This window comes from Festucalex cinctus, chromosome 10 (genome assembly GCF_051991245.1).
Source record: "Festucalex cinctus isolate MCC-2025b chromosome 10, RoL_Fcin_1.0, whole genome shotgun sequence".
NCBI classification, from domain to species: Eukaryota; Metazoa; Chordata; class Actinopteri; order Syngnathiformes; family Syngnathidae; genus Festucalex; species Festucalex cinctus.
The window spans coordinates 3982501-3995000 of NC_135420.1; the positions used below are offsets into that span (position 1 = coordinate 3982501).

General features: G+C 41.7%; 1 protein-coding gene across 8 annotated transcripts in view; it reads left to right on the top strand.

Moving 5' to 3' along the window:
* Window positions 1–12500, top strand: part of nek1 (NIMA-related kinase 1) — a 120371-nt gene that overhangs the window by 87634 nt on the left and 20237 nt on the right. For all 8 annotated transcript variants that reach the window (XM_077533413.1, XM_077533418.1, XM_077533419.1 and 5 more), the window contains 8 exons: window positions 549–644; window positions 761–904; window positions 991–1044; window positions 1124–1361; window positions 3816–3932; window positions 6556–6726; window positions 10738–10923; window positions 11000–11102. In XM_077533413.1, coding sequence (XP_077389539.1) covers window positions 549–644; window positions 761–904; window positions 991–1044; window positions 1124–1361; window positions 3816–3932; window positions 6556–6726; window positions 10738–10923; window positions 11000–11102 — 1109 coding nt within the window. The remainder of the gene's footprint in view (window positions 1–548; window positions 645–760; window positions 905–990; window positions 1045–1123; window positions 1362–3815; window positions 3933–6555; window positions 6727–10737; window positions 10924–10999; window positions 11103–12500) is intronic.

The following is a 12500-nucleotide window of genomic DNA, read 5'->3' on the forward strand; positions in this document are numbered from 1 at the left end:
CGCCTGTTTTTCTGGGTTTGGTTGTGATGTTGACATTGACCTCCCCTTAAAACACATGAACAATTAATTGAATAATAATAAAAGGGCTGATTTATGGCAAACTGGGACTGGATTTTGTTGTGTCACAAAAATATTCAAAAGTCATATTTGCTGATGACATAACACTCTTCTGTTCAAGAGAAAACCTGAAGCAGCTTCTGACTACTGTGTAGTTTGAGTTGAACACATTAAAAAATTGGTTTGACATGAACAAATGATCATTAAACTTGAACAAAACCAAATTATCATTAAACTTAAAAAAAAGAAAAAACAAGTTCATAGTTTTTGGGACTAGACAAATCACTCTCTGTCAAAAGTATGGTATTCTCTCGCAAAGATTGCGTTCCCTCGCAATCTTTGCAAGGTAACGCAAAGTTGTTGTTTTTTTTCTACCATGTCACCTTAGGGGCTCTGTATGTTTCAGCTCGTCTTAAAAAATTATAATACACTTCCACAATGCATTTTACACTTCAAGATAAACATTTTGGGTATAATGATGTACATTCCAGGCCCAAGCTAATGCCCGTGCAGCTGTACTAAAAGATCAACTCGAAAAGAAGCGAAGAGAGGCAAATGAAAGGGAAAAGAAGGCATGGGATGAGCATGTGAGTTCTTTCACTCTGTGTTAACTTTTTACATTTTGTGCCACGGTTCAGAGATTGATATCTTTGTATCAAGTAAAAGCAGAGTCTGATCTTGGTGCAACTGTGAATTGTGGAAGATTGCAGCTCAGGAAGACCGGGTTTGCATGGCAGCTGTACCAACGACCTCTCAACCCACAACTGTCAATACGTCAGTCTTGCCTGAATCTGAATCCACCACTCCTGTTATATCCATGACTGTTGCCTTGAAGAATGTTGGAGCGGTTTGTCTGCATATCACACAACACTACGAAATATCACTTTCTTGTTCTGTTTATGTTTTCCCTCATTTACACTTTGTGTTTTGCAGATTACTCCATTAAAAGAGAACCTGCCTGGCACAGACGCTGTCATAGTTATTCAGGTGTTTATTTATGCTAATTATTTTGTCACAATTTTGTATTTTGAGAGATAATGTTGCATATTTTTACCCCCCATGATAGAATGAGAAGAAGCAGATCTTGAACAGACTTAATCAGAATCTAAAATCTCAGAGCCCTGTTGATGAAGTGGTGGAATCAACACCCACTGCACCCAAAGAGGAAAATCCTTCTTCCAAACAGAAACTTCCTGACACAGACAACCTTCCTTGCATTGAAGAACGAAAGAAGTGGGATCCAGCAGAACTCCCTGTACTTCCTACCTCTCAGCCAACCTTAGAGTTCTGCGCAACTGCATCCAGTAAGTTAAGCCCCAAATAAAGCCAATATTTATAGCGATGTTATGAATTCTTATGTAATGGTTCATTGTAGGGGTGGGCGATATGGTAAAAATGTCATATTACGATTCTTTAAAAATAAAATCACAATCTCAATTTTATCACGATTCTTTTTTTTTTTTTTACATATTTTTAGACCAGGGGTGTCCAAACCTTTTCATTTGAGGGCCAAATACAGAAAATCAGAAGGACGCAGGGGCCACATCATGTTATGAAGAGAAATTGTGTTTAGTCCTAAATATTGTACAAATAATTGTGGGAATGCATACAACAGACCCTAATGACCGGCTTTCTGATACTGCTCAGTGGCGAAGTTGGCAGAGTGCATGTACAGTAAGCAGGAGGTCGCAGGTTCAAAGCCCACCGCCGACTGTACATTGCACATGTGTCCGTGGCAATTACGTAAATGGATATTAAGTATACCAACTGACTATCATACCAGGAAATGCGTTATACTGACATGATTAAACACGTGTTCCAAATCAGCGCTGATGGCTTTCAGCATTAGATGACACTTTGAAAGACAAATACGCCAGTTTGCTCTGATCTGCACCAAGTCTGCACCAAGATCTCCACCACTTTAATAAATGCTTAGTTTTAGTTTAGTTAGTTTCAGTATTTTATTTATTTGTTATTTTTTTTTAATGTGTATTACTTGTGCACAATATTTAAAAACACCATGGGCGTGACTTCATTATTCCGGTTTATATCAAAATAAATCTACTAAAAATCACATTTAAAATCATCCCCAAATGCTCATGCATTCAATTAATTACCAAAGACTAAAACGAAGGACATTTTTGCTATAATAATAGTTAGTTTTATTTTAGCTAGTTTTGTAAACATAAAATGTAGTTTCAGTTAGTTTTCTTTTTTTAAAGCATCTTCGTTTTTATTTTATTTCATTAACGAAATTGTTTATTGAATTTGAGTTTTTTCGTTAGTTTTAGTTAACTAAAATAACCTTTAATACAACCTCGACACCTTCCCTTCTTACTTTGACCATCTCCAAACATTTTTGTTTTTATTTTATTTGAACTGAGTCAAATGACATTTTTAGCATATGTCGTGGGCCACTAAAAAATGGACGGCAGGCCGCAAATGGCCCCCGGGCCGTCGTTTGGACATCCCTGTTTTAGACTAATCTTCACATTTATAAACATTTTTGTAAAATTTAAAAGATTTAAAATGTATATGAAACCCTAAAAGAAAAAAAAAAACATCTTAAGCCAACTAAGCTTTCTGAACAAGTTTCAATTGAAATAGTGCAATTTTTTTTTATCAAATAGTGCAATGAATGTAAACAGAAATGGTAATGAACAAGCCTCGGTTACTTTAGTTACAGTGAACAGCGCTTAACGCCACAATAGAAATCTAAAATGTTTTTTCCTCAATAAACTATCAACAAAAACAATTTGGAATGAGTTAGCAGAGTAAATAAAACACCAAATTGTAAAGTAGAAAACATTGTTTACGACAGCGTTTGCTCCACGACTTCGTGTAGTTTACAAATTCTCGTTGGTGCGCATGTGGGCAATGTGGATTGTGGACGTGTCGCGGCGCGGGGAGAGTTGCGTACCTGTCGGCTGTCGGTTCCGAGGTGACCGCGCTGGCATCGGCGGGGGAGCGCCCCACGGCCGCAGGCCAGGGGGGAGCGTAAACCGAGCCGGCCGGCCTGGCCGCCTACCCGTGACCCCGTGGCTCCGGGCCACTGCGGCCGGGCGGTCGCAGCTCCCGCGAGCGTCCGACTCATCTGCGGCCGCGCGCGCCCTCAGCTTCTCGTTTAAACGTCATTTGCTTTGGGGAGTCGTGCGGAACCTCAGGATGCTTCGGGTTCCAGGTGGAGTGGTGGACACATCAGCATTAGCATGCTTACTTAGCATTAGCATGCTGACTAGAGGAGTGGAGTAAGTTTGTGTTTGTGTGAGTGAGTGCGTGGAGGGAGGGGAAAAAAAAGACCACACGTATGCATCAAGCATAAACCAAGCTTGAGCCTGCATAAAGTTGATCTGTATAAAATGTGCCCTACAGACGATCTTGTCGATCTTTCAGCTTTATGAGATCGTCAACACTTAACGATCCTTAACGATCTCATATCATATCATATCATATCATATCATATCATATCATATCGCCCACCCCTAGTTCATTGTGATATGCATTGCATAATATGAGTGACTCAAAAGTATAAAAAAAAAAAAAAATCTGATTACATTAGATTAATAAAAGTACCGATATTTTGATGGTGGACTTTCTGATATTTATGTTGTGTACGTGTTCATTATCCATTGTTTCTGCCTTTTTACATGATAAATTCTAGGAATGACTTAACGTTAGTGGTTCTGTTCCAATGTGAAATATTTATGAAATTGTTTATTGTTTTATTTCTTCCCCTGATGTTCTACTCGCTGCTTCAGTGTCTCCTGGAGATCAACCACATTCTGGTGGAGACAGGAAAAAATGGGAGGAGGGACTTCCGTTTGTCCTCTCTGGAGCCCAACAAACTCTAGAGGAGACATGCATCCCAACAAAAGGTGAGTATTATGAAAAGCTGGATTTACACTAGGGATGTAACGATAAGCGCAATATCGTGATATCGTGATATTACAACTGCCACAATATCGTCGTCGTCATGTTCACAATATTTAAATGCAACACAGCTGTTCATAAAAAGTCAGGTTGATTTCCATTTGTGCAGTTCTAGCACCCTCTCGTGGCTAGTGTTTTAGTGCAATTTAATTTAATTATGGATGTTTTGGCCCTTCTATGTTTTAAAATCTACACTAATTGTCAGATGAAGGGGAATGTAATATGCCTGTGAAGAAAGTCAATATGTGGAGTAATTTCATGTGTACGTGCATTAACAATGTAACATAACATAATAATAATAATAACATAATAATAATAAAACGTAATAATAATAACATAACATTGATGGTATGAAAGCACAATATTGTGACCTTTTTTAAATATCGCCAACCTCCCTACAATATCGTGATAATTATCATATCGTGAGCTTCATATCATGATAGTATCGTATCCTGACTTTTGGATATTGTTACATCCCTAATTTACATAACATGGTTCAAGTGAACCAAATATTTTTAGGTGTTTTCTTAAATTAACTCTTATGCTACATTCGCACCAAAAGCAGGCGAGGCGTTTCAGCCGGCACGATTGCATTGTGGTCAATGTACTTCATGCGGAATAGTGTGAAAGGGTGTGGGGCGAGGTCGAGGACGCGTTTGGAGCGGTGGGATATGCGGTGCGGCAAGGCGAAAATCCACATTTCCGCATACTGTATTCGCCGCCAGCGGGCATAACCTCTAACCAAATATATATGTGCACTTCTGTACTTATCCCCTCCCCACATCATACTCTAAAAATATCAAAAGTCACATTATTTTTTATTCCATGTACGGGAGCCATCTCCCAACATTGCCAAGATCGTCAGGCAATGGCGACGTGAACAGAGTACACAAAAATAAATAAATATTGTGACTGTTGTTTTAATATTTTCAGAGTATGATTTGGGCATAAGTATGGATGGGCACATACAATTCGTGAGGATCGATCATGCCCTTGGGACAGATGTATCTTTTTATAGAAGTTGGGCCAGGCCTGGCCGCCTTGACACCTGCTCCGCTATTTTATTTTTTATTTTTTAATTCCCCTGAAGGAAGTTTCAGAGTGAATGCGCGTACGCTATCAAATGCACTATACTAAATCAAGTCAAATACAAATATTTAAGCACTATAGAAATTAGTCAAACACAATATAATATTTCACTGTTTGATGAAATAATAAAATGACATACCATCACCAAATTAATTAACAAAATAGGCTATACCAAACAATATGTATTTTTTTTATTTTATTTTTTTTATCTTTGTGCTTTTTTTTTGTATGGACCTGTGTCTGCAATAAAGAAGGACTTGACTTTTAATGTTGTGACATGACGATGACGGTATATTGTGGCAGTTTTAAGATCGCAATATCACGATATTGCCATTATCGTTACATCCCTACTAGTCATACTAATACTACTAATACTACTACTACTACTACTAGTAGTAGTAGTAGTAGTAGTAGTAGTAGTAGTAGTAATAAAACGCACACATGCACACCACCACCAACAAAACAGCTGTTAGAAATGACACTATATTGAAGATACGAAGATGAGAAATCCATTTTGACCGCTGGAGTGCATTCCTGCTCGGCGCCGGTGCCAGCCCGCGTGGGTCTATTCGTCTGGCTGGCTCCGGCACAACGACCTAGTCCCTAGTTGATCCGCAACACACACGCAGCCAGTGTAATATGAACAAGCTGATAGAATGGAAACGAATCGGCGGAGCGTATCCGCAACGCACACTCATGCGGTGTACAGTAATTTTGGGGTGAGCCTTGGTGGCGGTGGTGGACCCACAGCGCGCTGAGCAGTCAACCAGCATGACTGGTTCGGGGCAGACAACCTTCATTTTAATGATGAAGATAAGAGGCTGGAAATGTAAACACTTAACCGGGACCGCATCGCCACGGAGCCCCCCCCCCCCCCCCCCCCCCCCCCACACACCCCCCAGAACTCCACTCCACTCGAGCGCTCATGGCTGGCGTGGGCCCTCGTGAACCGTGGAGCGGGTGGCGGAGCCGTTAATCGGCACAACTGGCTCGAGGCTGACTGCGGCGACAGACGGCGCGTGCATGCATACACTGTAAAAAACAAACAAACAAACAAACAAACCAAAAAGCACACTGTAAAAAAATCTGCGAAAGAGCGAGGCCGCGAAAGATGAACCCGCAATAAACGAGGGAACACTGTATACCTTGTTACTGATTGTAAAATGACCCCAAGAGCTCACCATTGCAAGTACTGTTACTTGGAAATAAGGCCAGGTATCAGCCCGATACTGATACCTGGCATCGGTACTCACTCATACCTCGTAACAACCACAAATACGTAAAAAGTGAAGCACTAAATGCTTTGCAGTTGCATTGTGTACACAGAAGACTAGAAGATCGTTTGTCATAAAACACATTAGGATTCAGGTCCCTCAATGGCACTTTTTTACTTGACATGCAGAGCCTTCCAGAGAAATTAGATGTCCCAATTTTGATTCTTTTTTAAAAATGTACTTTGTGTGCAATGTGCATTCTCAGAACAAACCATAGGTGAGGTGATACAGATGGGTGTGCTACAGGATGAAGGCCAAAGGAAGCTTTGGGGAGTCAGTCCAGACTGTCAGATATTGAAAGTACTTCACGAGGCAGAGGTTCAGCCACTCACCCAGCCGTTTGAGACAGTCAGCACCTGTGAAAAACCTATCCCTGGTTAGTATCCAGTCCCTCTTGAAGAAGCACATGAGTTTTCTATCCAATCAAATTACATCAGAATTCCATGATGAGTGGTATGCTGTTGAAAACATTTGCAGGGTCTTATTATAATAACTTGTCAGTGGCTTTCTGGTTGGTAACCTTTTTTTTTCCCCTCCATTTCTTCCTCCATTTCAGTCTTAGTCTGGAGGGGAAATCGTGCAAATTGGTCTAAAAGTATGAAATTTGGTAGACTGGTACTTTTTTAATATGCTCTATCCAAATCTGCCGGCAGCCAAAGCAAATTTTCAATGGTGCCGCCGTATCGGACGATTCAAATGGCCACCTGTCAAAGCAAAGTTGTAGAGTTACAAATAGATACACATTTTTTGGTTTTTGGAAGGAATCTATCTGGTATTTTTGTTGTTGTTGTTGTTGTCTTTTGTCTTTTTTTTAATTGTTTTTTATTTTTTTATTTTTTTATTTTTTTTACAGTGGTACGAATTGAAATAGCCATATTTGAAAATCCAACATGACCGACATTAATAACTGAAACATATTGCGATAACAATGAAACATATCAGACACTTAGATTCAGTTTATACTATAAAGCATGTTTTCAGCAAAATCAGTATCATTCTTTTCAAATGATCTTGAGTACAATATTTGTTTAAATCTACATAATACAATTGACTGTTATATATATATTTTTCTTGTTAATCTATAAGCAATATATATTCTTAAAACAGTTTACTGCTTCAATCAAAACAAACTTCAACAAGTCAACCTTTAAACTTAAGCTAACTATAGATATACATGGACATAAAAAAAGTGGGTGAACAAAAGTTCCCTTGCTTATTCATAGCTGGTAAACAACAAGAGATTAGAACTATCATGACAATTACCAGCCAATCAATAAATCGATTCCTCAAACATGGTAATTTTCATGATACCATATGGTGAACATAGTGGCTACGTATCTGCATCGTTGACAGATCCCACTTCACATTTGCAGAGACCTGTGCAACACATATCAACGTTGCTGCATTAGCACAGTTCCCTGTGCATGACTTGAGAGCCACTTTGCAGGAGGATGGAACAGGCTTTGCTGCTGTCATTGAGGGTTGTCCAGAAAGGCGACCATCTACCACGGTTGTCCTTGTGCCAGCCCCAGTCCTTGAAGTTAGAGATGTCCATGTGGACTGATATTGCCTGATTCCAAATGATGGTTTGCAAAACTGCCCAACAGGGCAGCCTGGGTTGATGGCAAGGCCTCCAGTCTTCTTCCCACTGGTATAGAGCCAAAGAGGTTATATTGACTCTTGATAGGCTACAGCCTTTGTTGTACATTACCACAACAAACCGGTCAAGGGTTTGCATGTATTGAGAGTGAGACTGTAGACTGAGTTGTTGTGGATCACTACTGAAGGCCACCGATGTGTCTGTCAGTCCAGTGGTGCTCTGCCATGCTGACCAAGTTGTCTTTTTTTGCCACATCCCATAATATCACAGCTCGTAAATGCATGGAAAAATGGCACAGCCATGCATCTTGATAGTCCTAACTGGGCAGATAGAGTGTGAATGGGAATGGCACAATTTTTTTTTCCAGTACCAAGGCACATCCACAGCTCAGATAGGCCAAGTGATGCAAACAAGTGAATGGCCAGAATGACCACATCCACTATCAACTGTGCACACTAAGGGAATCTTATGTCCCTGGTTGGCTGCATGAGCAAGATGGAGCAGTATCCTGGTCTCAGCCTCATTGTGGTTGTATGGCTGGAGACCAGAGATGCCTTGCTGTTTGAGCCCACTCTGCATGTTGGTGCTGAAGAGAAGCATCCCACCTCGATCCTGCTTGACAAGTTCATTACTCAGAAATGGGAACTGTTCTTTCAGTTGTTGTCAGTGTTCTTGGGGAACCCTGTGTTCCAGTCCTGCTTTGGAACGCTATTCCATGCTATCTTGGTACGTGGGCCTAAACCACAATGCTGGTGTGTCAGGGTTTTGAGGATTTCCTCTGGGTAGGTGTCCCAGATAGCATCCAACCCGTGTTACAGTTGCAGTGATTTGTGACTCTACAAATGACCACTAGATGCAGTGACTCGGAATCGCCAAATGTGTGTGCAGATGTGGGCCGAACCATGTGCACGACAACTGCCATGTCAAGCACCACAAGTGTGGCAGTCTTGGCTGCATTTGAGTGATCATCATTAACCAAGTTATGGTAATTGACTTGTAAGGAGCAAAGCTGTGATGCATGATACAACGTGTACATTTGAATTGACAACAAAATGACAACAGCAAAACAAAAACGTGCTATTGAAGCACATGCGTTTTTACACAACAGGACTGCTACAATTCAAATCCATCCATCCATCTTCTACCGCTTATCCGAGGTCGGGTCGTGGGGGCAGCAGCCCCCGGAGGGAAACCCAGACCTCCCTCTCCCCAGCCACTTCAACCAGCTCCGCCGGCGGGATCCCAAGGCGTTCCCAGGCCAGCTGAGAGACGTAGTCTCTCCAGTGTGTCCTGGGTCGTCCCCGGGACCTCCTGCCGGTGGGACATGCCCGGAACACCTCCCCATGGAGGCGTCCAGGAGGCATCCGAACCAGATGCCCGAGCCACCTGAGCTGGCTCCTCTCAACGCGGAGGAGCAGCGGCTCGACTCTGAGTCCCTCCCGGATGACCGAGCTTCTCACCCTATCTCTAAGGGACGGACACCCTTAGGAAACTCATTTCGGCCGCTTGTATCCAGGATCTTGTTCTGACCCACAGCTCGTGACCATAGGTGAGGGTTGGAACGTAGATTGGCTGGTAAATCGAGAGCTTTGCCTTTTGGCCCAGCTCTTTCTTCACCACAAGGGACCGATACAGAGTCTGCTTCATTGCAGACGCTGCACCGATCCGCCTGTCGATCTCCCTCTCCATCCTGCCCTCACTCGTTAACAAGACCCTAAGATACTTGAACTCCTCCACTTGGGGCAGGATCTCATCCCCGACCCGGAGAGGACACGCCACCTTTTTCCGACTGAGGACCATGGTCCCAGATTTGGAGGTACTCATCCCAACCGCTTCAGACTCGGCTGAGAACCGCTCCAGTGAGAGTTGGAGTTTACGCTTTGATGAAGCCAACAGCATCACATCATCTGCAAAAAGCAGAGATACAATGCTGAGGCCACCAAACCGGAACCCCTCAACGCCTCGGCTGCGCCTAGAAATTCTGTCCTTAAAAATTATGAACAGAATCGGTGACAAAGGGCAACCTTGGTGGAGTCCAACCCTCACTGGAAACGAATCCGACTTACTGCTGGCAATGCGGACCAGACTCTGGCAACGGTCGTACAGGGACTGAACAGCCCGTATCAAGGGGGCTCTGTACCCCGTACTCCTGAAGCACCCCCCACGGGACTCCCCAAGGGACACGGTCGAACGCCTTCCCCAAATCCACAAAACACATGTGGACTGGTTGAGCGAACTCCCACGCACCCTCGAGGATCCTGCTGAGGGTGTAGAGCTGGTCTACTGTTCCACGGCCAGGACGAAAACCACTGTAATCCACAGTGCTGTCCACACAACTATACACCAGATACCGGATTCAGAATCCTTGATGCCAAAAACCCCTGAAAAGGGGTTTTATGTGTAATTGTTTCACATTTCTTTGACACGTAATTAAAATATCTGTTTTTGACAGGTGGCCATTTTGAATCGTCGAAGATGGCGGTACCGTTGAGAATTGGCTTTGGCTCCCGGCAGATTTGGACGGAGCATATGAAAATCTATCAATGTACCAAATGTCATACTTTTAGACCAATTTGCGCAATACTGCCTAGAATCCTCCATAACAGACCAGACTATCTGGTTAGTTATCACTGTAATAAACTAGAACAGCACCCTGTAAACTAACATTTTAAATCAATCAAATTGAAGGCTGTCAAAATTTAATTTTCTAAAACTGTTTGTGACGAGGCTTATGTGACTATCATGTATGAGCTGCAAATTCACACCATGAAATTAACATCTTCTCAGGTAAGCCAAACCAGATTGTCGCAGAGCATGCACCTGAAGAGGACATGAGTGCAAAGACTAGGACCCCTGCCATTATTGAGGTTGAGGTACAGACAAATTATGTTGCTACAACAGGTGTTTTGCATCTAGAAAATGCAAATGAAATGGAAGGACACGCACAGCCATCAAGTATTGCTGAGGCCCAGGGTACGTATTTCATTTAATCGTAGAATGGCTTTTTATTTCAAATGAATTGTTGGTACAACTGCAGTCTGCTTATTAGATCCAGAAGATGTCGAATCAATGGTTTTGGAGGATGTTCCGAAGTCATCGCACACTTCAGTTGGCCTGCATCACGCATGGGAGAAGCAAGACCAACAATCACTGTAAGTATCCTTGCTGGACTATACCATTAATTCAGATTAAGGCTGGGTTTAAAAAAATAAAATAAATAAATAAATAATTGATATTTAATGAATTTAACTTTTCATAGCATGATATCGATTCAAAAAGCCATGAATTGGATATTTTAATGTCTTTTTTCCCCCCGATAAATTCATGAGAAAATAGAATTTTAAAGACCATCTTATGGCTTCTTGAAATCTACTATTCACAGGAATTAAACAGTATTTTCGTACATTTATGAAAGACCTGACTTATTGTACATTAAAGGCCCGGTCTGCTGTTTTCACTCAGGAAAAGGCACTTTTTAAATACAGGATTTAAACAAACAAACTGCTTCTCAATTTACAGATCTGGGCTTCTCTTAATGTCTGGTGTTGATTTTTTTTCCTAAACCCCCCATACCCCCCACAGCCTGTATTTTGCCATTTTGTGTTTGTTTTGTAAACAGCGGGACGTTTCTGTGGAAAGACAGTGTTTATACCCCTCCAGCCAATCGCAGAGCGGGTGGTGGCGTGTCGGGGTTTTTTTTTTATCACTCACTCACTCACTCACTCACTCACTCACTCACTCACTCACTCACTCACTCACTCACAGAAGCTTAAATGTGTTGATGGCAACACATCAGTGTGCTGTTTACAAAACAAACACAAAATGGCAAAATACAGGCTTGGGGGGGTTAGGAAAAAAATCACCACCACACATTAAGAGAAGCCCATAGCTGTAAATTGAGAAGTAGTTTGTTTGTTCAAATCCTGTATTTAAAAAGTGCCTTTTCCTGAGTGAAAACGGCAGACCGGGCCTTTAAGAAATTCAGAATATTTTTGTATTTATATTTAGAATAAATTAATTACCGTACAATTATGAAAATAATACTTTCATCTCACCCTTGCTAACATCAATGTTTGTGAAACACTTAAGTGGATAACACATGTTACTTTCATGAGCAGAAATAAAAATCTTACCAGTTACTGCCTCTGCGAAGTGCACGTCTCGGTGCATTGTGGGTAGGGCGGTTACAAAACGTTTTTATTCAAATCTAGTGGGACGCAATGAAAGAAATTATGATTTGGACCAATTTATCCTCTGTTGTGATGTAAATGTTTTTTATTTAATCTATTTTAAACATGCATACTGTAGCATGCCGTTTACTGATCGGCGAATTGTCATCCAAACAGACAGAGATATTCTCCAGGGTCGTTTTCTTAATGAATCGTTGTCTACGTTTAATTCAAATTACTGCATTCACACACTTGACTAAACCATGTTGAACTCGAGAGAAGGATGCAGCCGCAATACCCCCGCGGAGCAGGCTACACTGCTCTCTCACTCAGACCGCGTAGGGAATTAAAAGTTGTGACATGCATCAGTGCCTTGTATGC